The sequence below is a fragment of the Rissa tridactyla genome, chromosome 3, assembly GCF_028500815.1.
Source record: "Rissa tridactyla isolate bRisTri1 chromosome 3, bRisTri1.patW.cur.20221130, whole genome shotgun sequence".
Classification (NCBI taxonomy): Eukaryota; Metazoa; Chordata; class Aves; order Charadriiformes; family Laridae; genus Rissa; species Rissa tridactyla.
Genome location: NC_071468.1, coordinates 18,037,098 through 18,064,895, shown reverse-complemented (window position 1 = coordinate 18,064,895; position 27,798 = coordinate 18,037,098). Strand labels below are relative to the sequence as shown.

Below are 27,798 nucleotides of genomic sequence, written 5' to 3'. Positions count from 1 at the left end.
GTTTCACAGATCGAATTCATTCAGATTCTTCACAAGAAAACAAAATTTACATAAAGTATCATATAATTTAGTCTTTGAGCTGCTTTATAAAAATGGACTGTATGAACACACATGCAAAATGAATTAGCCATGAGTGATTCACTGAGTTTATGTAGGTTGTTAAGGTATCCTTTTGAAGCTGAAGGTCTCCATCATATTCCCAAGACATTTAGCCTAACCCTGGAATCTCCACTGATTATTACTCCATTCCATCTGCTTCCAGGGAAGCGCATTACATGGCATGCTGAACCTTTCACTGAGCCTTCTCACACAAAGCGAAATGCATGAGATAGTCTTTCAAATGCCAAAGACTTGAGTTAGTATCTATAGAATACCTTGAGTTGGAAGGGACACGTAAGGATCGTCGAGACCAACTCCCTGCTCCTCACAGGACTTCCTCACAGGACTAAAAGCATGGTCCAGATACTCCTTGAACTCTGACAGGCTTGGTGCCATGACCACTTCTGTGGGTAACCTGCTTCAGTGACCGAGCACCTTCTGAGTGTTGATTTCCCTAATGGCCAATCTGAACTTCCCCTGATGCAGCTTCACATCATTTTCTCATGTGCTATAACTGGTCACCAGAGAGAGGAGATCATCATCTCCCCCTCCGCTGCCCCCGCTTGAGGAAGGTCTAGACTGCAATGGAGGCACCCCTCAGGCTTCTCTTCTCCAAGCTAAACAAACCAAGTGACCTCAGCTGCTCCTTTTAAGTCTTGTCCTTGAGACAAGGTCGCCCTCCTCTGGAACACTCTAACGGTTTGATGTCCTTCTCATACTGAAGCACCCAAAACTGCACACGGTACTGGAGGTGGGGCTACTACACCAGTGGGGTGTAAAGTGGGACAATCGCCTCCCTTGACTAGCTAGTGATCCTGTGCTTGATGCATCCCAAGCCAGTTGGCCCTTTTGACTGCTAGGAGACACTGTTGACTCCTATTCAACTGTCCATCAACCCAAACGCCCACATCTCTTTCGGCGGGGCTGCTCTCCAGCCTCTTGTCCCCCAGTTTATATGTATAACCAGGATTAGCTCATCCCAGGTGCAGAATCCAGCACTTTCTCTTGTCAAATTTCATATGGTTGGTGATTGTCCAGCTCTCTAGTCTATACAGATATTCAATATTAATAATGAAATCCAACTTACCTATTGATTCAATCTGAAAGTCAAACGTGAGCTCCGATGACAGCTTGCGGCTGGATTTTAACCTGCCTTGCAGATTCACTATTTTTATGCAGCCTAGAGAATAAACAGAATATGTCAACCAAGAGTTAATCCCCAATATACAACCTAATTTGAAGACAGGCAGTATGCATGTACATGCATAAGTATATATTTATTTAATACTAAAACTTACAATCCAAACACACCAAAATGGTATCTCTCTCCAGCTGTGTTACATGTACAACACTTGTCTCTGTAGTGTCTATAAAAAAATGACAGTGTTAGTTCATAACATAAATTACCATGGAATTTGAAATGGAAGTTCCAGATATTGAGACAGTTTAATGGGTTAGTGTGTTTTTTATCTACTTAAAATAATCATCTTACCAGCGACATTTCTTTTCTCTTAGAGAGGCATGTCCACTTATCCAACATGTTGACTATGACGGGAAAACTGAAGCTGTAATATTAAAGTATGGACTTAATCCAGCCTTTTCTGAGTCATGTCACAAAAGCAAACTCATGTGTACATTGCTCTCCCTTCATTCTCTGTTGATGTCATTTAATATTGCTGTTGCAAAAAAAGGCAGATATATGAAACTGCCCACACTGAACCTGAATGCTGTTTCATTTGATTTTTCTTCTGCCTTTATTTCTAAATCTTGCTAGGGACTTCTGCGAGTACTTAATTCTTGCTGCTATTTTCAGACTTTCCATCCCCAGATCTTCCAAAAATAGGGGATTATTTCCTTCTCCAAACTCTTAAAAGAAGGGTTACCTTCCTCTCTCTGCATTACAGCTGCAGCAGTCTCCATCACAGCAAACAGGAGGATCTGACCCACAAGTGATTAGTGGACACGTCAACTCAAAAGAGAAGTGTAGTTTTGGTCCTTTGTTTGTTAAGGTTAACATTACACAAAAAGCAGCTCTTACTAACTCAGCATTACTGCCAGCAATTCTGTAGGCATTCTTTTGTACAGAAAAGAGAAACTCATTAAATTTGTTCGAGATGTTAGAGATTAGAGCATGTTACCTAAAATACAAAAGCAGCTTTCAGTTCAATAATAAAATCCACGGTCCTGTTGAGAAGCAAAAAACCTCCTCAAGGATGATGGCTGTTTATCTTGGAAGGTATACATTTATGATTTTATCCAGTTTCTAGTGCATGATCTTAACCAAAAGTCGATGTAGCCATGATGAAAGCATGCAACAGAAGGACTGGAAGATATACATCTGTGCAACCACATTATGCAATGTGCAAACATGCACTGCACTGGTTGAAGCTAACACAAGAAGGATGGCAAGGGGGAAAAAAACCCCTGCAGTAAGTCTCTGCCAGCTAATTTTTTAAAAACGTCTTTATGAGACATTTACAAAAAATGTCCAATGTCAAATAATGAAAACTACTATTTGATGGAAGCTATTTGTGACCATATGGTACACATTTTCCTCATTTAAAAAACTGAAAAATCTGTTTTATTGCATTATCACTCTCCTGCCAGCAGGGGACAGGAATAAACCAATACAACATGAGGCTTTAAATTAGCGTCAAACAAAAAGGAGAAAATAACAACAGGACAACAAGAGAACACACAAGTGATTCAAGGAAGCTAAAGTACTGGTTTTGGAAGGCACAATGCAATGTTAAATTTTTCACAAAAAAAAAAAAAAAAGAGAGAACCAGGAAGGGATTACTATTCTTGCATTTACACACAGACAATTGCAGACAATACAGAGAGAAAAATGACAACAGGACATTGTGTGTCAAAGAATTTCTCTTCAGCATGCTATTTTTATGGATTCTACTGAAGTCATGCATATGTATGAGTTTGAAAATAAAATGCACTAACTCTGAAGTAGGCAAGTACATTAATTGGCCATCCACTGATCACTTTGTCTCTTGCAACTATGTTTTAAACTGTGTCAAAATCTGACGGGCTTTTCAGCAGCGAGAAGGTCAGCAGGCACCTTCCTAGTGGAAACTGTCCTACTTAGTGAATTCCACAGTATGCAATCAGCCGGACTCATACACGCGTATATGCCAGCACAGGGCTATGTATAAATTCATCATCCATCAACAAGGGCTCTATGCCTAGTAATAGCAAAGCTATTTACTGCTTTTAAACCTGCAAGCCTATGACTGCTGTCAGCTCACTACCGTGTCTAGGTTTAGGGGGAAACCTTGCAAGTCTAGGAAAGTAGTTCTTAGCACATTTCCTTCTTAAGAGAATTTCTGTTGTTGCTCAGATGGTGGCTTTCTCGCTCACAGCACCCAGACCACTGACGGACAGGTACTTTTTTTCCTGCTACCAGTGGTCCTAATCCCTCTCGCTTTCCTTAAACATCAGAATAATATAAATATGCTCTCTCTCAGCAGGAGGCTGATAACACCATTTCTAACCACACTGGCTTATTGCGGGAGAGCCAAACCACACCTACAGTGATGTTGACAGAAATTGCTCTGAGTACAATTCTATTAAATTCCATTAAATAAACAGAAGTCACAGTGCCAGCGTAGAGCACAGAACAGCACAGTGGGTAATAGTCAAGTACAGCCTGATTTATGGAAATACAAGAAACCACAACTCCAACCTCTGCTATACTCAAAATCTCATGAAATCAAATCAGTTCAACAAGTAGAAACATCCGAGAAAAAGTGCATGTGCAAGCAGGTACAACCAGATACCCCTTTAAATGGAAAACTTAAATTGATCACTTAGCCTTAACGATTTAACCATTACTTTCCTCAGAGGAAACTACCTCTCTAGTGCTTCAGATATAATAGAAGAGCAAGGAACATTTCTGAACACAATTACAACAGCACACAAACCTGTTTCTGTAAACCATGAGGAGGTAGAATTTGGGTTGACAGTCTCAAACTTCACCACCTGGTTGAAGTCTCTTCCTCTACTGACACCGACACAAACTAAAGGGAATTCCTGCTCAGGGACTACCAGCATTTCAAACAATCTCAGTGGACAAGGTACAGGAAAATCTATGTGCTAGATTAAAAAACAAAAACAAATATTAGAAGGGAAACAAGTTTAGTCTGAGTTGCTATTAGCTATTTAAACTGTACAGTAAATTTTATGCCATATATTTTGTAACATGAAGTTTACTTCTTTCAGATAACAGTAACTGATAGATACAAAAAGCCCAAGTTAAGAAGTTTAAAGAGTCTTCATGCCAATTCAGTTAAATAAGGTAAGATGTCTTTCATCACGTGTGTCCTGTGCAGACGCACACAGATGACAAGAGTGCTACACCCGTCATTGCTCTCCACGGCTACGGAGTCTCTACGTCTTGTTTCCCATGCTGACCAAGCTATAGTAGCTGCCTCTCTACAAACATGAGTCCACCCTGGCTCCATCTCTTCAGGTTGTGTCAGATGGGGTGGTAAGACCCATTTCTGGGCACCTCCAGTGTCACAAAGCATAGAATAAGTGGCCACCTTCTCTCTGGTATGGGAGCAAGCCTGCCGTTAACCCCTGTTAACACTCTACTCCGCCATGCCTCAGTCTGTCAGCAAGAGTTTTTTTAACGTGCAACTAAAAAACAATGCTCATGGAGAGAAGGGTTTTGTTCTTTAACTGAAGTGCACCACAAAACCAAGAACATTCCTATTAATATTTTGAGCCAGTTAATACATATTACACACGTAAATAGCTACTTTCAATGTAATTTAAGAAAAACCAAGAAAAAAGTCTAATAACTCAAGAAATGGCTCTTAACAAGTCATTACAAGATAAATAGAATGGAATATGGGAGTATTTCACCTTATCATAATATTACCTTGATTAACATAAATTTTTGCATTGGTTCAACCCATTCTAACAAAACAATGCTAGACTGTAGTGCTCCACAAAGGTACTTGTGGCCTGTGTAGGGATTCCTCACTGCCAAAAAAGGAGAGGTAGAGTACATTAGTGTACTAAGCAAATACAAATTATAAACATTTTCCAACTAAGTAACATGCCATACACTTTTGGAAAACACCCACCACCACCACTCTAATCTTTTATACATGGAAGCTGCTGAAAAGTCAACATTCACACTATAAAAATGGTGACAGTAAGCATGCTTCTATCAGGCATGAACTGCTAGTAGCTGGTACCAAATAAGCCATAATAAACACGACTCTTACAAGAGCGCTGTGGTACGTTTCACCTCTCCAATTCAAAATAAAGTTAATTGTTTGGGGGTTTTTTTGGTTTGGTTTTTTTGTTTGTTTGGTTGGTTTTGGTTTTTGTTTGTTTGGGGTTTTTTTGTTTGGTTGGTTTTTTGGGGGTTTTTTTTTAGACCAGTAGGTGGGATTTACTATTTTAGATAGTCTTAAAAAAAACAGCTGACTGCACACACATTTGAAATATCGTGCTTCACCATATTAGTTTGCCTGAACTATCTCCACATCATCATAAGAAGCTGTTAAAGAATGGCTTTTCCTGTGACACACAGTCAGGTATGCAGCAAGCACTGAACAATCACTGTCACTTGAGAACCGCTCAGCTGCCTTCCAAGCACTGTCACAGCAAGTCTGAAATCCAGGAGCTCTGTATTTCTGATGAACATTTCTAGATCAGCAGGAAATTCAGGTTGGTTTGTGTTTTTTTTTTTAAAGTGCGATCATCTATTTCCACCCAACTGCTCCTCTTCTATTGTTTGTCAGAACTCAATGAAAAATTGAAGGAGAACAATTAAGTTGTGAAATTGAGCACTGTGAAATCTGAAGTTTCCCAACTTTAATTCTATATTATTGACAAAATTCCACTCTTTAAGCACTGTTCAGTTAAGACAAACAAGTGTTACTTTGCACTTTGTACAATAACATCTAAAGACCAGATTTTAAAGTGCAATAAAGTGACTGTGGGCCATCAGTCAATTAACAACACAGTTCAGATAACGAGCTTCTACAATCCAGTACTATCTACATAAGTGAAATATGCTCACACTACCTTACTGCCAAGGAAATCCACTCCCAATCCCTTGGCACCTTAAACATTAAAGCTTAATTTCATTAATCCAAGTTTTCCCTCAGCATCAGTCAAACCAACAGCAAACTGCAGCAAGTAATGGCTTGGTGTGACCCTTGGTAAGGCTGAACTCAGGAGCAGAAACCAAAAAACATGCAATTGCCAACACCTCTAAGGTGGAAAAACAAGTCCGGAAGTTCTTTCTCTGCCTCCTGTGGCAATGCTACTTCCCTCAGGCCAGAAGGAATGGAGGTTCAGGCTGCACAGGCAGGAGACAGGAATCTGTCGTTTCTCCCCTTAGACCTGCCTTTTGCAGCTGCCCTTGTTGCCATCACAAATTATCACTTACGCCTCTCATGGAAGAAGGACTGCACGCTTATTAAGCTAAGCTATCTCTGAATGCCAGGACCCACAGCACGCTTGTTAAATTCTGTGCCTGTTAGTACAGAAACTGTAAGATTACAGAGGAGCACACCACCAGGTTTCTCATTTCATAAACACTGTCCTGAAAACATATGGACTTCCAAATTTTTGCACCAGAAAGCCAGCATTTGTACCTACTCTGATCCCTGCCACTCCACTCCTCCGGCTGTTCCCCTCACCATCTGTTAACATTCACACCTCGACTAGATGCCTCAGTGAGGGCAAGGCCTGGACCTACACAGTACATGTCATTAACACCCTACCACACCCTACAGCATTTGTATCCCAGAAAAAGTCAAGTTTTAACAGGTGAGCTGGACAAAGAAGCGCTAACAAACATCAGATGTTTTAGCAACATCAGGGAGATTTTTGTCAGGGTAAGTGCTAGATCTCCCGTATAATACAACTCCTCACACCAAACATTCAATTATGGGACACCAGGTGAAACATGTCTGCACTACGTGGGGACAAGAGCTTGACCCCAAAAGATCATCCACAATAACCTTTCAGGGTTTTTTTTTTTGTTTGATTTGTTGGGTTTTTTTGTTTGCTTAAAATCTGTCTGCCCCCATCCGCATTCTAAAACGTGTCTTAACACAGTGCATTTTTGACACTTCAGTAGCTGGCACTTTGAATACACTCCAAACGCTTCAGAGACAACACTGTCCTCAATGAATTGAAAATACTCCTTGCTTTTTATCAGCCAATATTGATAACTGGAACTTGTGCTAGGAAGTGAGGCTACTTAAGCCTGATAACTGCTTTATGTCACTCCATCAGGTTCTTCCTGAGGGTTCGTTTAAATTTGACATGCATTCTGCTTCTCTGCGTTTCCTGAGAATTGTCTTTGAATATAAAGAGCAGAATGGGAAAGTGTTCAGCGCTTAAATGCAAGGCCTAACCTGAACGAGCTCACTGTCTGCAAACACATAGTTTCATAATAATGACAAAAGTCTCTTCAGCTCCTAAATCTGACTCAGTAATCTTAATACCACCCCCATTTGTACTACTTTTTAGCGTTTATTCTGCAGATCTTTACTTACCAACACAACACTTCTGACACCATTTAGTGTCAGGAATTTTTGTAGACACTGCAAACTTCCTACAAGACATAAATACAGAATTATTGATCAACTAAAACAATTTAATGAATTTGCTTTTTAGAGAGTTGTTGGTGGGAAAGTTCTATTTGTCCCATGGAAAAGATAAAAATATATTTATTTGTATATTTCTTCTCCAAATGATATGCCTAGAACATACCTGGTGATCCCTCTGTTAGCACTGAGATGCTGCTTAGTTATACAGCATTACAAATGCAGTTAAAAGTCAGGAAAGGAGAGGAATAGGTACTCCAGTACCTTCAAGCATCATTTACCACTATGTCTTGTTATTTAATTATATGCATTTATATGCATGCCTGGATAGTCTATTGTACTCCCATAATCATTCTTCTTTGTAATGCTGTAACTCACTGCATCTTGTGCTGGATACTACATAGACAACGTAGAGGTCCACTCTTGTTCCAAAGATGTTATAGTTCAAAGGCAACACACGTGGACCCAAGGGGTGTGGGAAATGATGCTGTACTGGGTAGCTTGCTAGGCCATGGTCCTTGCAAAATAACAGCTTAAGTTTTGCAAAACTTTTCATAGGCAGCACAGCATGCATTTCAAGAGAAGGCCTGAAGGAGGTCTGGAAAGCAGCTTTGCAAGATCTTTTCTCATGTGCAGGGGACACTCCCTGAGAAATCATGAAAATAATTATCAGGGAAGATGATGTTGTTTGCTGGTAGTGGGAATCAGTGCTTTTGTACAGACTAGAAGATGACAGACAGTATGGAGATTGGCCACAGTAGTCTTAACAGTGAAAATAATTAGTTTCATGCTGTAGAAAAGATAAGAATAAGTGGACAGATGCTGCAGTCAAAGCTATGAATTATGAAAATACTTGCACTGCATTTCAAATGAAGCAGTCCAGAAGTGACTGATCATGCAGCAGGACTGAGCAACACGAAAACTGAGCACTGGCCACAAATTTTGGTTGGAAGAAGTCATGGAAGGTTTGAAAGGAACTGCTCAAGGACATTCAAGGGAAAGAAGCTGGAAAGGAGACCTATCACAGACATTTTCTGCTACTGAATGTTTGCCTACCAAGTATCATAAACTGAGCTTAGACTGTTTTGCCGATGAATATATGAATGTCACAAATTACTTTGAATTCTATTTTGCTTTGTATTTTCTCTGCTGAAAACTTTGCTTTTAACATATCTACATTTTTCATGTAACACTCATCATCACAGTATATCCAGGAACTTGCTGAAGAATACAGTTTGTGGTCTGGTAGGAAAAAAAAATTATGCTCTTCTACTTACTTCAACTTCTGCTGCTTAATAATTCTGCCTGGCTAGATGTTACTACCCTGATGATTTACAACAAGGGGTAAAATAGCAAAATGGATTATCTAAATGAGTCTCTCCTGACTTCAAATGACTGGCTCGGCACTCACACATTCAGGTTGTGCTGCGTTTTTGTTGGGAAGTGACATGAGTGGACAAGAAATTTTCTGACTCCTCTGCAACTTAGGTGAGGTGTCATTCCAGGCTGAATGTAGTCTGGACATTTTCCTCCCATGATTCTTATGAGAATTATGGTTATTAGTCCACTGCTGATGCAGTCCTCAAGCCAAAGTCACCCAACCAAGGTTAGTTTGGAAGGGAGGAGCAGAACAGTGGTGCAGGCACAGAGAAGACAATTCAAAGCACAAATTATCTCTTAGGTAATTAGAATTCAGTCTCTAGGAAGAAAACAGTTTTCAGAAAAGTGTTGCACCATTGTGTTTGCAGATGACCGAACAAGAAGCTTTTCCAGCACCCAAGAATTAAATGTTAATAGGTTGTTAAAAGAATCAAAGGTAGTAGAAAACAGATCTTCCAGAATACAATTTCCTAACAGAAAGCCTATTATATGAGAAAAACCAGTGATTCACTGTGCATTTTAAGAATCAAAGGTTTCTCTGCAAACTAGATTAGTGTTACTACCTACCTCCTCTTGGATTTCAATGGGCTCCAAAAGCTTGTTTGGCAGCCAGCACTGCACCCAGTCTCTGGGATTTTGTATGCAGTTGTTAGTAAATAAAGTTGGGGGGACTGCATGTACAATGTGCTGTAGGCATCTGGGGACAAAAGTACTTTCTACACTGGCCTGCAAAAAAATGACTTGCCAATGATGAATGTCATACCTGTACTCCAGTTCTACTCTTCCTAGTTTTCAAAATAACCCATGAGCAGTAAGAGATTCTCTCTGCGGTAAGAGATTACACATCCCCACTTTTTTTTTTTTTTTAATAGAACGGAAAGATAGTGCCCAGAGTAACTAATGTAGGATCACCATTTCTACTTGCCTGCAATATCACAGGTACAATACTGACCCTAGATTTTGTTTAGGGTCAAGTACAACCATGATTTACCATACTAGACTACACCTGAAGAGAGCTATGCCCAGAAACAAGAGGCTTCATTACAAGAAGATAAGAGGTACCAAACCCCATTTCTTTAGTAAGAGTATATTCACATATTGATTTGTGTAAATTTAGGGGTCTACCCTCTCGTTAATACCCATGAGTTATTAACGGCAATCTGTGAACAGAGCTACACATTATTCGGTATTCCCAGAGTTTCACAAGCATATCCTGAACTCACAGAATTAAGATATTCTGATATATCTGGTGATTTGTATTTACCTGGGAAGTATTCGGTCAGGAAGTTTATGTGCTGGAATAGCAACAGGTAACTTTTGCATTTGCCTTGCATAATCAAAGAGTCCTGGAAGATTATGGGAATAGAGCTGAGAAGCTTTACCTAGAAATTAGAAAACAAAACCACACTTCAAATATGAACCCAAATGTTTACCTGCACTACCATTCCAAGACAGCACAGTAACTTACCGGATATTGATAACAAGCAATTGTTCATGACATATAACCATGTACACCTTCGAGGAAATAGCTGATAAAGGGAAAGAAAAACAAAGAAACAAAAGCATTCACTTTGATATACGTAAAACGTGAGCATATTAAGTTGATCAATTAATATCTGCATAGACAACAGGATAAAATTAACATTGACTTGCTTTTTGTAGCAGAAATTAGCTTAAGCCAAGTAATGTTTACCTGGATTGCAGAGTTAATTCAGAGTAAATCTTAGGCACACACACTATATTCAACATACATATTAACATTTAGACAATTAGCACATTTTATATTCACGTCTTCAAGTATACTATAATTAGCCCACAAGACGTCATTATAAAGACCAATCCATCCTTTTTCAAAAATTTTAAAAACCACCAAACTTTCTCCTTCAAATGAGAAAAGCTTAACAACATAAACCTCAGTAAACAAAGCATGGTCAACAAACCATAGCCATTCTAAATCCTGTGATAGTCCAAATCTCTTGAAACAATTAAAACTTGCACTTGAAGGGACTGTCCATCTACATATGATTACACATTTCAAGTGATCAAGGAACGCAACAAATTGTCAAGACAGAACTGTTATTTGACAAATGCCTCAATTACTAGAAAGATGCAGCTGAAACCAACAGGAAATCCTTTAAAAAAAAAAAGGAAAGATTAAAAAAAATTATGGTACTTTTTTCCAGCCCCCTCACATAACTTCTGGAGCTTGTTGCCACAAGAGGTCATGGAGGTGAAAAGTATCAATGGGGTAAACCAGGAATTAGACATACCCCTGTCCAACAAGTCCACAAATGGACACAAACAGCAAATAGGCAGGGATCCTTCAACATCCCTGATTCAATGATTCTAGTGGAGTCTGAGAATGGACAGCAGAGTAGCCAAGTTCAAGTGCCTTTCCTACTGCCACTTTAGGAAATAGACTATTGGGCTAGACAGACCACTTGGGAGGACATTTCTTTTGCTCCTAAAAAAACACAACCAAAAAAAACCAAACACCCAAACAAAAAATTCCCACCAAACAACAAAACCCCCCCACCAATCTCACTGCTGGTTTATTAGAAAGATTTGAAGAGATCGGTAAATTAATTGAAAGATTTTTCTGCCAAAGAGCAAGAGATTCATCTTGAAGCTGTGCTAACTCCTGGAAATGTATGTTATCATTGCTTTGTTCGTTAGTGAAACAGAATGTAGTAAAAAATAACCATGGATACTACTTTTGCTTTTACATTGAATTGTATCAGACCTAGAGAGTAAAAAAAATAAAATGAAGTGCACCACAGAACTTGAAAATGCTATTAAAGCCCTATTGCCTGTAATCATAAATAACAATGTAATAAGTGGTTAGCATGGCGGGTGCACTTCGATTCCCAAAGTCTTCTCATAACCTAAACACACTGTAAGAAAAACCTATGGTAATAATCTACCAGCCTGGCTGCATCCAAATTTAAGTGTGAAAGTTGATCTTCTGTAGCTGCACAAGCATATTGTTACTTAGTAGGTTTGGATCTGAGGACTAGAGAAGAACAGCAATACTTCATATTTGCAGGTTGATTGACCTCAACTCATTCTTCCTGTTCCACACGTGACTGGCTGTTTTTACAAGCATCTGTTCTTAAGTGCTTATTAAAACATTTCCCTAAAAGCTCAGTAGGCGATGCACTACAGAACGCGGTGCTTATCAAAAACAAAGATGGATATGAGAGCACGAGTTTCATTACACCTATTCTCCTTGCCAATTAAAAAAAAGGTGCTAACAAAAACCACCAAATAAAGAAAACCCCACCAAACTCAAACAAAACTTTCTTTGGTCTACCTGGCCTACAAGAATTATTGTATTAGTGATATTTCTCAGGGTAGGTTTTACACCTGCGGTGTAGCAGCAGGGAGGTACCTGAGCTAAGTTTGAACTAGCTAAACTCAAGCACCGGTACGATTATGGGTCACATGGAGATCAGTGCAAGCTAGCTAGGCTGCCTTCTCAACACAACAGACATATCTACAACGTCTGGACCCTGGAAGATGAACAAACACCAGTGCCTCCAGCTTACAGTGTGAAGGCTGTCCTTGCAAATTCCTCCATCTTGATGGCAGATGCATAGCTCCCTAAATTAGGGAGAGGGCAGGAAAGAAAACAAGTCTCTTAGAGATTAACAAAAGAGCTGGAGAAGTCACCATACAGAAAAGCCTGCAACTGGCATTTCCCCCTCCCCACCATCCCCTCAAAAAAAACCCCAAACCTATTTATAAGATTCAGCAAAGACAGAGTTTTAATTGGGATTCAGTATGCTGAGTCTCATCAGCAAAGCTGCTTTTGAGACCAAAAGAATGAAATCTAGTGTATAAAAGATCTCCTTCCTTCCCTGTAGCTGAAACACATTTGGTGCAAATACTCTATCTTGTAACAAAGCTTTAGAGAAAATAGAAACTTTCATCCAAAATACATCAGGAAAATTCCATACAATTTAACAAATCATTTAACTGCACAACAATGCACCACAATGAAGGTCAACACATTGATATATGCAGATCTCCTACTTAAAAACTGTTCAGCCTACAAAAAGCTTAAACATGACTGAAAGGTGTCCTCAATAGTAAACATTTAAGGTAATTCCCAGTGTAGCTAGTGCCTATGTAATTGCAGTAAGGACAATTTTTACACGGATTATACGACATTAATCTGAGTGGCTAAAAAAAGTGACAAAGATGTAATTTTTTTCCAAAATACCAAAACAGAAATATACCTGCTCCATTGATGTTTCATGAAGTTCATTGAGGTTCAACGTGTAAATACCTTCTTCTGCACCAAATATCAAGTACTGATCTGCAAACACAAAAAAAAAATCTAGAAATTCTGATTTAAGGAAGGCGTGTTTTTTAAGAATATGCAGCTCTTTACCAAAAAAAAAGACTTAAAACCATTACATGCATTGAAACAAACCAACCTAAAACAGCTATGGTGTTTTAAAGCATGGAAAATTAATCTTGCTAAGGAAGCTTAAATTTGTGGATGGGGCTGTTTTAAGACACTAGGAAAGATCAGTCGTCTTTTTTTTGTGACTAACAGTTGGAATAAAAACCCAGAGTGATACAACCATAAGCAAGAATTCATGTGAATAATTTCCTCATATACAGATTATCCTCCTTAGACATTTCCATATGTTTTGTGACATATTCATCGTCTTCTTTTTGAGTACTTCAGCAGCAGTATTGACTGGAACTCAGTACTGGTTTTCTCAGTGCTTTGGGGGGTGCCTCATCTCTTGAACATAATTAATACCCTGGATTCCATTTAGGTATGCAAAAAAGACATCTCATATTGAGAAGATGTCAACTGCAAAAAAACTGATTTCTGTAATTTCCGTTTCTAAAAAAACTTAAGTATTTTCTTGCATACTGGCTCAGTAGCATGTCTACACAGCCTATAATCAAAAGGTGAAACTCAGGCAATGCGAGTACAATGTTACCAATTACCTCTTTCATCAGGCTATTTAATAAAGCACTAAAATGTATGTAAAAATAAAGAGAATTGCAGAAACACCTGTAGGACCAGAAGGATTTATGGGGGAGGAAAAAAAAACAAAAACAAAACATAAATCAAGTGAATGATAAAGAAATCAATTTCAACTAGGGCCTCCAAAAGTCATATTTTTTAAAAATAAATTAGGATTGGCATATTTTGGACCAAAAATGTTGAGAAGAGTCTTGAATCAAAACAAAAAAAAAAATTTCTTTTTTACTTTTGATATGTAATTTATTCTTTTTAATCAAAGCTGAAAACTGCACCCTGTATACCTTAACATAATTAAAAAAACCCAACATTGAACTTCAGACAGCAGTGACATAATTAAAGAAGAACTTCTGCTTATATGAATAAACCTATTTTACCATATGTCTATTTTAAAAGGAATAATCTTGCTCATCTTAGCACTCTTGAAATCGAAGGAAAGAACAAAGTGGGTAAAATATACATAATATATTACCTCTTGTATCTGGATTTATCCATGATGTTGCACAATGAATTTTTAATGGACAGCCATTGAAAACCTTTGAAAAGCAAGCACCCATCTGTAGAAGTGAAAACAATTAAAAATTAAATGAAACAATGAAAAATTAAAATGTGACATTTCCAATAGGATTATTTTTACTTAAAGTAGTAACAAAAAGTTAAGAGTAATTTCATTTGCTATGTGGAAAATAACCTCATACAGACAAGTTGACAAAGGGATTTTTTTATTTTTTTTTAAGTGATTTTTCCTTTATGCGTAAGACCTTTCTGAACAAACATCCCAGAATTAGCATTTTGGAATTAGCTCTTAAATTAACAGCCTAAGCACATGTGTACTACATGTACTACAAAGGTGACAAACCTCAAAAAGGTTCCTGAATTTTGTGACTTCAGAAAGCCTCAACAGAGAAACATTATTCTTGCCATACTTCACGTATTTAAAATAAAACTCCAAGTCATGCAACAATCAAATTTTTTGTCTCCAATTCTCTATTAGTTGTTTCAAATTAACTCCTTTTCAATATTGATTGCTTCCTTCCCAAAGGGAAACCTCTGGCAGAATATCCCGCTCCTTGTTCAGTATAACTCTAATAAACTCAGTTTGCCTATCAAGTAAGTGTCATGCATAGTATAATATAATCGATCTCTTCATCTTCCTCCTAGTGAAGCGCAACCATTTGCAGGCATTTATAAGAATATTTAGTAAATTTGCTTCAAGATGACAGAAAAGCAAAAGCCCAGGGCTTCCTCCTTTCCCCTCAAACATAACAATTACCCATACTATTTTTTTAAGAAACAGAGTTGATGATTGATAGTACTGTAGATGAAAATGAATGATGCAGTAGTAAACAACAATTAGTAAAATGAAATGATATAATTTATCAAATAATGGTCAAACACAAGAACCAGTCATAGCCAAGGGCTGCCATCCTGCATATAAGCAGGTGTCGCCTTTATGCAAAGCTACATACTCTGTAATACGGCTACAGAATGGCAATGTTTCCACTTTATGTTAATACTATGTGAATTATTATCAATCTATAACCTGAATTAACCAGATAGCTCTTGTGTTAACATTTGGAGAGGTTTTTTTGTTAACCTGTTGCTGAATAAGGAAGTCTGCGCACATTTCAGTCATTTCTGAACATAGTTTAGTTCAATAAGAAAAGAAAAAGAACTTCATAATTAACCCTTTAAAATGAAAAGCAGCAGAAATTAGACTCTTCTTTGTGCTTTGGACATCTCTCGCTCTTGCATCACTATAACGAAGTCCATGAGTTTGTCCATACATACTTATGTGAGGCAAGCATCAAATTCATTAAGGTAATCAGCAAACCATGAAAGACCCCATTGCACAGAGACAAGGGGAAAGACTTCAGCACTGCTAGTACCGCTGCAGAAATCCGAGTACCAAAGCAGGGAGCTGGCTGCTTGCTAGACGACGAGATGATCCTTCTGCAGGCATTAGAACAGCAGTAAGGGAAAAGATAGGCATGAGGCAGGAATATGAGCACATACTGATGACTGAGTGACCTCAAGGCAGTGACAGCTTCAATGTTGTCAAATCCCTTGGCAACAAGGAGTTTGAAAGAGGAATGATGTAAAGAAAAACAATAAAGGGATTTTTTTGGGATTTATGGAAACGTCATCCCAAGTGTGCAGGGTACTGAAAGGCCCTCAACAGAAAATACACAAGATGACATTTGCAGCACTGACCTCCTAGAACATTGCCAAGTGTTTCTGAGCCTCCCATAACCAGCTACACAATTCTCCTTGACCTGAGAGAGATGCTGCACAGTGGAGGGAAGCTGCGCTCACTGCTAAGACCTAGCTGAGCTCTGCAATGGGAAGTTGGATAAGAAAGGAGGAGACAACAGAAATCTGAAGAGACTAATCATTTTCCTCTGGCCATTCTCAGCCCCAATCTCCAGGAAGCCTGCAGAACCAAGACACTGCTGCAAATGCCTCAGAAGGCTAAACGGAACCTAAGGGTATCATCTCTAAATAGCAAGTAAATCTCAAGGATACAGCTGAGAATCAGACAAATTATTAAACTGAGTCGCTAGTGGGGAAAAACACCATAAACACGAAATAAAAGGTTGAAGCAAGGCTGCTTAATCTGACTGCTGCCATGGAGGCATTTAAGTCCTAGAGGAACTTCAGCAGGCAGGGCATTCCCTCATTAGTAGGATCTAACGGGTCTCCCTGTGCTGCAAGCCACCTAAAACAGCAGGGAAAAAACTACCAAACTGGGTTATTAAGAAAGTTGAACAAAACATCTAGTCACAGGCAACCATGCACAGATACAATTTTAAACAGAGCCCCAGAACATCAAACTATTTTACAGGACAGTGAGGACGCAAAACACCACTCGGCAACACACTTAACAACAACAAATCAAAAAAACCCAAACAAACAAGAATCAGAACAATGATGTCCCACAGAAAGAGAACAGAAGAGATTAAAATATTGTCAAAGTTTTACTTGCAGTAGCAGCATAATCATTAAATAAGACTCCCACTTGATGTTAGGATGCAAAACGTGCTCCACAATAGAGGAAAGTAAAAAGTCCAGTAATCCCAATGACCTGGGAGAAAACCCTTTCCTTACTCAAATTTTTGTTATTTGGCAACCAATGGAGACAGCAGGTTGAGGGCAATATGTGAGTGCCAAATCAGTCTTGAACACTGAACAAGAAGGTTAGAAAGTTTGTTGTACATAAAAGGTGGGGTGTGATGAGTGAAGAGGAAGAGAGGGGAAAGAGTTTCTAACCTGAGGACCATCAGAACCAGAGAATTAGTGTACTACAAAGATGCAGGAACATGTGGAGAACAGTCCAACACTCAAAGACTCATTTGATCAGCTTCAAAAGTTTTCCTATTTTAGTCTGTCTCTTTTTACAGCTTCATTATATTAGCAACTCACAGTCATACTCTGATGGCCTGTCGTTGAAGTTTGTGGCAGAAGTTCAACATGTATGACTTCATTTTGAGCTATTCTATTTTCTACCTTTTTTCTCATTCCAATCACTGAATCTATCTTATTTCCCCTCCCCAGGATGATTTGGTTCTTTTCAATGCTAGGAGCACTTCCAAATTTCTGTCATCCGCTAGTTTAAAATACACACTCCTAGGCCACACATTTAGTTTAATATTTAGTTTATTAAAACAGGATTGACCTCAATAAACAATGCTGAACATATCAAGAATTCAGAGCTCCAGAACAATCCTGTGCATTTATGCAAGAGATTACAGTTCTAAGGCACAGAAGCGTGACATCTACCTTAACCTGTCCTGCTTCTCTAAAATGGATAGGAAGCAAAAAATAGTGTCATTTGCACTTACACATCCTTGTGATTTCTGAAATACCATACCTGTATGGCTTAACATTTCTAAGAGATACTAGCTTTTATATTTTTTAAAAATACGACAAACATTCAAAAAAGGTACTCTCTCAGCTTCAGCAAGAAAACATGTCCTGCCTCCAGCACGCATTTGGTATGACTCAGTAATACTCACATGTACTTTAGGTGTGGGAGGAAGGCCGTTACTAATTGGTTTCTAGAAAATAAAAGTTAAAATGTTTACATCCACATGTGCACATATGCATGAACATGCATATTCTCACGTCACAATACAGTATAACCAAAATACAAGTCTAAAATAATTTTTTTTTCAGAATGCAGTTAACAGCACTTGATAAATAGTTGAGCGAAATTATATAAGGAGAAAATAAAAAGCCAATACTTGTATCTACAGAAGAAATAGATACAAAACCCTCCCCACAGATTTAAGACGGTAAATAGAGTTGCATATTTCTACACTACACTAAATGGAAGGCACTAGGCACCTACTGGGACACTCCGCTTTGTCCAATGCCACATGTACCAGATCTGAAAGCCATGGCTGAGCTTTGGGTACAGTGCCAGTTTTAAGCATGAGGTTAGGCTACAGACCCCCCCTTGCAACTGATACTTCCATAATTCTGTGTGAGTCTGCTAACCACATGTCTCTAGTGACCACACACCACAAACTACCTGTATAATTTTTTTTTCATTAAAACCTCTACTATGATTCCCTAATACCTGCTCATTGAATGTCTGCATGGTCTATTGTGCAACATTTTCACATTATGATGATACCTGAAAGAATACCATATCCAGTATACAAAGTTGAAGCAATATTGCAGCAATTGTTCAATATTACAAGCAACGTTAAACTCTATCAGTCAGCACTAGACCCACTTTCCTGTACCAGTATTAATTTCTCTTAGTAAATACATACTTCCGAAGAAATTAATTTTATAGGTAACGCAGGAAACTTCAAACACACAATTTCGAATGCCAAGTTCAAAGCAGTTCAGGAAATCATGCTTTCCAAACTACTGCCAGTATTACTGGCACTTCCTTAAACCAAAACAAAAATGCATACAATGTTTCTGCTTTATTTTCTCTTAACTTCTCTCAAAAGAGTGACATTTCCAACCTCATCCTCAGAAGAGGCCCCCAAAGAGCGCAGTTTCACATTATATTTAATCTGATCTAACTACAGATGTCCCACTCTCTCCCATTTCACATTCCCACTTTTTGCATCATAGTAACTGAGTGACCACTCTGAAAGCCATTTGCTGCTTTGATTGAAAAAACTCACTCGGAAGAGGAGAAAGAAATGCAGGAATATTCCCTTTCCTCAGTTTACAGCTGAAGGAGACTACACATGGTATAAAACTGCATTCTCTCCACGAGTGCAACTTCACATGAGTACACGTAGCTCAAGTCTGACACTAAACCCAAGCTGCTAAACCCCGAAAAATCCAGAGGTCCAGAGGCCAGCAGCTTGCATATCTGGACCCTCAATCTACATTTCTCCATCTTTTTTTCCCCCTGAACACCACAAAGCCTGTATGCCTACATCTGGGATAGGAGGACGACTCATTCAGGAAGAGCCCCGATTCAGCTCCTTTCCCAGGGCCGGCCAAATCCTCCAGCAAGCCATCAGATGGCAGCACATTCCTTAATTTCCTCATTTGCTTAAGTAGTCATTGCTCAGTACAAGGCATTATATCTCAGTCATAGGATCTCACTCTCATTACACGTCTCTCAAGTATGTGAATACAAGTAAATCTTGTACATCCATGACAGTGTTAATTTCTAATGAAAATTAAATACTGACTCAGACTTCAGCTTAAGACTATATCACAACCAGACAACCTAGCAAAACTGTGCTTTGATTCAAAGTAAACAAGATGCCAAAGATGTGTGCCCTCTCCTTTTCATTGTGCATGCAGTTGAGACTTTAAAATAACACCTAGAAGCCTAAATACTTACCAGTATTTCCTTCTTTTCCTTTCTTGAAAAATTAGTGTCTCTAGCTTCATTCTGTTGATGTGGTGACCCCTCTCTTTCACCATTTAATTGTACAGAAGTGACTCCATTACCTAGAAAGATTAACATTTTAAAATGTGTTCTTCTACCTCCAACTCAAATAGCAGTCTAGCCTAAAAACAATTTTGAAGGACCAAAATTTCCACTTATGTCAGAACATGTTCCAATACCCTAATCTATTTCTGAAGCACACATGTTCCTGCATGTGCACATATAACCATCTCTAAAGCTACATTCAATCTCAGCCCATGGCTTTTGGTAATTAATATAACAAATCTAATGTGGGCATAGAAAGGGATGTGGTCACAGTTATAATGGAAAATGTATTTAACATATCTGAATAAAAACTTGGCTATAGCTAATGTTTCAATTATTCTTTATAAATAGCCTTAAGGCATTTCTTAGCACTGTATGCTTAAGCATTACGGTCAAATCTGTAACACAGGAACAAAGCAGGTAGGCAAGGAAGAACTAGCACGATCTCAATTAAAAGTCAGACATTAAGCTTGCTTAAAACAAGCCAGGCCAAGACAACTTTTAAAGCACCAGACTTCAACAAAAGCATAAAAGGAATCGCCTGCTATACTACCCAGCCCAGTTCATTACCTACAAAAGCGAACTTTGAAAGCAAAACTCTATTCTTCATACGTCAAATGACAACAACAATTGACATTCAGGGCCAGAATTTGAAACCTACATACAGGAAAACTTTTTTTATTCCCTGCGACAATCCTGATAGACTACATTGTAAGCCCGTTGCTTAGAAAAGCCATTGTGTCACTAATGGCATCAGCAGGAATTGTGTCAGTGACTTTACCGAAGGTACATTTGACCCTCTTAAGACTTTAAATGTGCTTTCTTCGTGCATTTTGGCTTTCATGCACTTTCTGTTACTTGCCCACCACAGAAAAATTACTACAGTATGTTTTAATGTGTGCATAGGTGAGGATGTAGAAATAAAATCACATTAGATTATTTAAGAAATATTTGTATGTTTCTTGGTGTCACTTTTATTACCCAAAGCATTAGATTTCTGTGGAGGTAATCGAGGAGGTGGCGGCCTGGGTGGAACCTGAGATGCAGATTTTGCTGGACTCTCTGATGTTGGGCATCTCTTGATTGTCCCTTGACTATCATTTTCAGAAGATTGAGTTTCTTGGGGGATAAAGATGGATTTAGGCTGAAAAAAACATAGTAATAATAAAACCATAGTGAAAAAAGATTTAAAGTATCCATGCTACTTCTCAATGAGAAAAAAAACCACACGCAATATTTGGATCCTAGAACCTTCACAAGTAAATTGCATAATTGACATGTTCTGCCATGTAAATCTCTTTCAAAAAAACAAACTAGAAGGAAATGCATAGGAATAAGGAAAACCTTGGTATGGACAAATATTATGATTTTGAATTCATCCTTTAAGTCATGCATTAAACAATTATTTGGCATGTGGAAATGTCACTGTTTATGACTACAGATAGCCAAACCAGACATTTAAGTAGAAAGCAGGGAACATTCAATGACTTGGACAGAACTTTGTGTAAAGAATCTCAAATAGGGGATGTAACCACAAAGGCCAACGTCGTCTAGACACTGGCTGTGCTAATGCTGCTTGTAAAATCCTTCTCAGTAATGCAAAGATAGTGCAGGAGGGTAAGTACTCAAACCTGCAGGTTTTGCCTGGCTGGAACTGACAGCCAGACAAAAAAATATGAAGTTTTTTTTCCTTTTTATTTTTGCTCATATTAAGACAATATCAGTGTGAAAAGATTCACTTGCTCTTCAAGTGGTAGTAAGCCACTGATCCAGACATGCCTCTGAAGATCCCCGTTCAGACACGGGAAGTTAGCAAGCAGATGTTTTATTTGACAGCTCTTTATTAAAAATTAAAGGCTACGAACATATAGGTCAACCCTCTGGATATACCCTTGACTTAAAATTTGATTCAAGTCTTCAAGTCACAGCTCAAGTGACATAAACATCAGTATAGCCATTTAGACGCTTCTGCATTTGTTTATTTAAAGTGCCCTTTTACTCTGGGCAGCAAAATCCCCCTCGCTTACCTTTGGTGGTAAAGGAGGTGGCACTTTAGGTTTCATAGTAGCACTATAAAGAAAAGAAACAAAACAGATTGTTATCCAGTGTAGCTCTTTGAACCTCATATTGCACTGTTCAAGAGGATACAGGATTTTATAAATGCCATACCAATAAACACTATTAACTTGTCAACAGCACTATTATATCCAAATAACTGCATTCATGAATACTTTTAAACATTGTGCTATTGCTGTGCATACCACGGATGGTATCCAAAACCTCAAGTATCACAGACCATCCCTAGAGAGGGCAAAGTGGCAGGAACTGATTTAAGATACACATACTTGAGCAGAAAAAAAGCAGGGATATGCAGAGCAAGCCTGATACTTACTCTGTTGAGAGAAGCAAGATTTAGGTTATGAGTGAGCTTTTCTAAAGGGCCATCTGGAGGTATGTAGGGGAAATAGGAGTTACAAGAAAAACATATTCCTTGAAAAATTTACCACTGACTTCTTCAGAACAGCCTTACACATGGAAAGCAAAATCCATCTGCAATGGACAGCTAGCCTACCATCTGGGTTGTTTTGTGGTTGTTTTTTTTCTTCTGTAAGTTTCTTTTTCCACAGAAATCTTGTGAAAGACAACTTTAATGCAAGAATAATTCAAAAGCTTGGCTCAACAGTTCAAGATATCAGCAGGAAACAAGAAAGCTGAAGCATCAGGAATATTCTTCCTCTGCTGGTTCTGTGTTTTAAAGAATATGCTGCATTTTTAAAAAATCCTAAATACCTAAATATTTTGTGTTTTTATAAACTCTTATGCTCTCCTGTTTCCTAATCTTTTAGAACAGAAGATTATTTCCATTAAATAAGTCAGGAATACAGCTGTGAAAGCTTGACATTCTTGCTCAGTGTTTTCCTTATTTTTAAATTATGTTTCAAATTTTTGGGAAAATGTCCAAGTAGTAAGATATCTGTTTGCTTGTTTACAGATCAACAACTTGTCTGCTTTGCTTCATTCTTTTCAGGAGGTTCTGTCCTGGCATCTTATCAGTTGCTTTGATTTCAGAGAAGCTGGAATGGGACTTATGAGAACGGGTTACCCTGCGTCGTGCACTTCAGCGGCTATCGTGGTGGAAATTATCTTCTCTTCATAACATGGGACCAGGCTTAAGACCTCAGTCATTTATGTCCAAGCTCCATTTGTAGTTTCTTTCACATTCTTCCCTGCATCTCAGACAGCCGTCACAGTATTATTGGTCAGCCAAACATTAAAAAAAAAAAAAACACCAACAAAAAAAAAAGACAAAGATTTGGCATAAGTGTGACAGATGTTTGTACAAAGGACTGCGTGCCCTGGTTTCAACCGCAAGGTTTATGTGCAGTTTGTCACTGTTGATCATGCAGGGCAGTGGCCCGATAACTTCTGCTTTCCCAGCTTCCACAACCAAGAAGGTCAAGCATCATCAGCTTTGCTGCACATGAAAGAAAAAGAAATTTCAAAACAATCAAAATTGTTAAATGAAGACAGGTAATTTTATATTGGTGCCTGAAGCATGTGGATTTTCTGCTGCTATGAATCACCCAGCTTCAGAGTCATGCAGTTGCATTAGTTTGAATTGGAAGGTGTACAACTGCTTCATTGTTTTTTTTCCCTGGATCTGAAAGGGAGAAGTGACCGATATCACATGTGCTTTTCAATTGCAGCTCCATCTCACAGAATAGAAATCAAACAAAAGCCTTGAATCTTCAGTGGGCTCCAGAGAAAGGTATCCAAGACTGAGCTAACGAACAAACATACTGCAACAGAGCTTTGGGCCTGAGCAGATACCAAGGGGAAAGGCACAGATGCAGAATCTGTCTGATCCGAGGTTAAGGCATTCAAGGCTTACCCCTATGCTTACAGGAAATTGTCAGGCCCTCTCTCTGTAGGGCAAGAGTACTTAGGATGAACTATGGGAAGCAGTAAAAACTGCCAGGACCATTGGTGACTGTCCTTAGGGTTAGATGAATTGGAACCTCTCTGGAAGCTATCAGGTTCTTTCTTGCTTAACCTGAAAAAGAAAATCCACAGAAACACGACAGCAATAGGAGCAGCTAAAGCAAATGCTGTCTGAAAGTTCCGATGGACCTTGTGCAAGGCACAAAGATCCCAAAGCACTGGATAAAGAAATCAGTGGAAGCACTTCAAGACAGCAGGGATCAAGAGGTTCCAAACCCTGGAACATTACTGAAGTTGATGATACTGGCTGCAAACAGAGCAAGAAGTAGGGGTGGGGGGAAAAAGAAACATTAAGCAAAAATGAACAGACAGACGCAGAGCTGTACACAAACATCCAGAGATTAGTACGGAGTGAGGAACCAAGCTGAGCTGGCTTGCAGCAGTGCAGATATTCAGAGCATCTTCACTGCAGGCCATCAGAGTGGAGCTGGAAGTATGGAGCTACAGGGGACCGTTACATCCTGCAGTGCAGGAAGCCTGAGTTATCATTACCAAGGTCTACCCTGCTATGAGCAAAGCGGGTTCTCAGCTTGGTCCAAATGCAGAGGAGCAAATCAATGAGGAGCATTATCAACCTCTTCCTCTCAAAGAAAATACATGGGAGCTTCATATTATTGACGAACTGCATAATCAAACATGCCTTTAAACAAACTGCTTAATAATGAAATATGAAGAATTTCTTAAGGAATTAGCAAGGGAATAAAGCCTGCTAAAAACTGAAAAAAATAATTTTTCTTTTATAAATACCACTTGCGTCAAACAGCAAACATACTTGTGTTTCGAGAAGTTGATCATTAAACAACCCAAGTTTAATGTACTTGTCACCTAGCTGACAGACACTATCAGTAGCTTTGCCCTTCTTGAAGGGGGCTGTCCCTCATGCTCAGTACAGTGATAAAATCTTTGTTATAAAAGAACAGCAGTAAAATAACTCTAGATTAAAAAAAAAGAGAGATATTTGGTTCTCTGTAAGAGATAGATGCCAGCAATAGATAAGACATGTTTTACAGGTTTCTGGTATGAAGCAACAGCTCTCAAAATTACTCATTAACAGAAAGCAAACAGGAATTCTGTCTCAATGGCATCTTTCTTTTTGGTTTTACATCGTATTGATTTAGGAATGTAAGTTTCCACATACTGGCTGTGCTTTTTAAATTGTTTCAGCTCTCATCTGTCAATCAAAAAGAGCCCAAGAATACTTACAGCAGTGGAATTTAATATGAATGAGCATAATTAACTTAACACTGCCTTTGCAGTCACATAACCTTGCTCTCTCTGTGGTGAGGGAGCCAGCTCTATTCCAAAATCAGGCACCCATACAAGCACCTTCCTAGCTAAGAATGTGGACAGAATAAACTCAGTCATCTAGAGAAGACAGTTATGTATATATTTTATGTATTTTTAATGAGCTTTATTTTAATATAGAGTCATCAGTTCTAAAGAAGACACCAGGACCAAGGTCAGACAAATTACTGTCTCAATGTAACTATGCCAAGATTTTGATCAATAATAAAAGATAAAAGGACAACCGTATCAAACGAGGAACAAGATTTCCCCCCTCAAATTCATCACAAGTTTATCATCAGACTAAGAAAACTTCTGGTGATTAATCTAGGAACAATCTTTAAAAATGCTATAGAAGAATCCTGAGCTATTAGGGATAGAACGAGATTCAACTTTTAAAAAAAAATTCATCTATTCGAGAATCAGCTTTTATATATTTATTAATTTTTACAAGAAGAAAGGACTTACTGTTTAGCATCATCGTCTGCATCATCATCATCTTCTAAATGTGCCACATGTCCCCTAAGAAAACGAGCAAGGTACTATGGCTGAGTGAGTTGTATTAAAATTACCTTGGCTACTGTGAAAAATTCTGAGCCCAAGGGCTACTACCTCTTTTACAGAATTTTACTGTCTTTTAGCTTCTTATGACTGTTATTATTCCTTAAAGCACAGCTGCAATCCAGACAACTAAGCCTCTCCCATATCCTCTCAGCAAGTACAGGGACAAACAAGAACTAGTAGTGACAGACATAAAAAAAAAAAAAAAATCAATGCACAAATGACTTTGAAACACACAAGAGGGGAAAAAAAAGAATAGAATTACCGCTGATGCAGTTCTTCTTCAACTGATTTTAAGAGACTCCTTCAGCATTAAATAAGAATAAGAACACAGTTTAATTGTGGCACAAACTTAATTATCAAAAGCCAGGGCAAATGCTTCTAAGATTCTATCGGTAAATAATCCAAAGCATGTTATTTCAGCTGGCTTTCAGAATATACATCGAACATGTGCATACAAATGAACATAGCTGTATTTTTTTATTTTTTATTTTTCACACAACACACTTCCATATGTGTTTATTAATGCATTGCTATTAAGTGCAATGGTCCTTGTTCCTCATACTCTAAAACAATGACTGCCTTAGCTTGATCAAATTTAAAACAAATACACACTATGCAAGAAAATCATAATCATTAAAAAATATAAATCAGACTGACAAGAGGATTAAACTACTATTGGAATAAATTCATTCGTCCCTAGTTAATTTCTGTAACATTCAGAACATCTTAATTTTTGTGTCTTTGTCTGAAAACAGACAGGAAAGAATAACAGGCAAGACACAGGCATGAGAAACAATAGGATTTTGGAAGATATCAGTATTCGTATTTCCCCAACTAAAAGACTGCATAAAAATATCATGTTATGTTCTATGCTTAGATAGTCTGCACTTTTAAAATGTTATTTAACTTAGCAAAGCAAAGCTAGGCATGCTAGCCTGTAAATTAAGAAATTGGGTGAAAAGGAAGAACTACATGGAAAACTATTTCATATGATTAATACAACAAAGTAATTAAATGTATGAACACGAAGTTATAGGACTTTGCTGAGACAGGCAAGTTTTATTTTTTAAAGCATCTATAACTGAATGTTCCTAGCGCCCTACAACACAAAGGAGGGCATAAAGCAATGTCAAAGAGCAGCACTGATACTTCCTAGATGGGGTAAAATTGTGCTCTGTGGGACCTTTCCGGCAGAACATTTTGTTAAGAAGCAGACCAAGATAACGGCCCTTAAAAAGAAGCTTACAGCACCACAGAGACAATATGGCCAACACAGCCTCTAATAACGAGAAGTGCTGTAATTCTGTGTCACTGGAATTACTATTATTTTAGAAATAGTGATTTTGGAATTGTAACTGATATAAACAAGCCTGATATATTTTACTACATATGTTTAAGTTAACGTGTTTAACACACATTTGTGAATTTTATATTAAAATAGCCCTGAATGAATTAAAGACAAAAAATGCCATTGCTTACTTACTTATTTGCACCCAAGAAGTAGCCGCACTGAGGACCATGACCATATTCTAGCTGTAGATCCTACAAATATAAGAGAATGAATCTTTAAGACAAACATCAGCATCAAACACATACCCTGTGTCATGCTGCTGTTATCCCCTCTGCCACAAGCTCATTCCTCTAGCACCTACCACCACTCTCAGGCCAATCACACCCAAAAATGTCCTCTCTGACCTTAGCCCCTTCCTTGGACACACAGACCCTTTCCTCAAATAAAGCTGTCTGCAGAAAAGGAAACAAAACAAAAACAATAAGATAAAATAAAAAAGGACTCTGATCTACCAGACCCTATAGAGAGCCCAGCCATCCCTCACTGGCACATTATAGTACTCGTTTCAGATGAGGAGTAGTTCTGGCGGGGAGCCCAAAATGCCTTTAGCACATGGGGACATTAAAGAAATAAGCAGAGAAGACAGCAAGTGTGTTTTTAT

At 38.3% G+C, this 27,798-nt stretch overlaps 1 protein-coding gene across 15 annotated transcripts in view; it reads right to left on the bottom strand.

The window, feature by feature from the left end:
• MAP4K3 (mitogen-activated protein kinase kinase kinase kinase 3) overlaps positions 1-27,798 on the bottom strand; it is an 80,277-nt gene that overhangs the window by 7,127 nt on the left and 45,352 nt on the right. For 5 of the 15 annotated variants that reach the window (XM_054193884.1, XM_054193873.1, XM_054193877.1 and 2 more), the window contains 16 exons: positions 27,330-27,388; positions 26,109-26,147; positions 25,751-25,804; positions 22,024-22,066; positions 20,978-21,140; positions 19,904-20,013; positions 18,096-18,137; positions 14,552-14,636; positions 13,313-13,392; positions 10,540-10,600; positions 10,336-10,453; positions 7,641-7,699; positions 4,997-5,100; positions 4,035-4,206; positions 1,398-1,466; positions 1,187-1,279 (listed from right to left, as the gene is read on the bottom strand). In XM_054193884.1, coding sequence (XP_054049859.1) covers positions 1,187-1,279; positions 1,398-1,466; positions 4,035-4,206; positions 4,997-5,100; positions 7,641-7,699; positions 10,336-10,453; positions 10,540-10,600; positions 13,313-13,392; positions 14,552-14,636; positions 18,096-18,137; positions 19,904-20,013; positions 20,978-21,140; positions 22,024-22,066; positions 25,751-25,804; positions 26,109-26,147; positions 27,330-27,388 — 1,351 coding nt within the window. The other 10 variants (XM_054193887.1, XM_054193878.1, XM_054193876.1 and 7 more) reach the window with 6 other exon arrangements.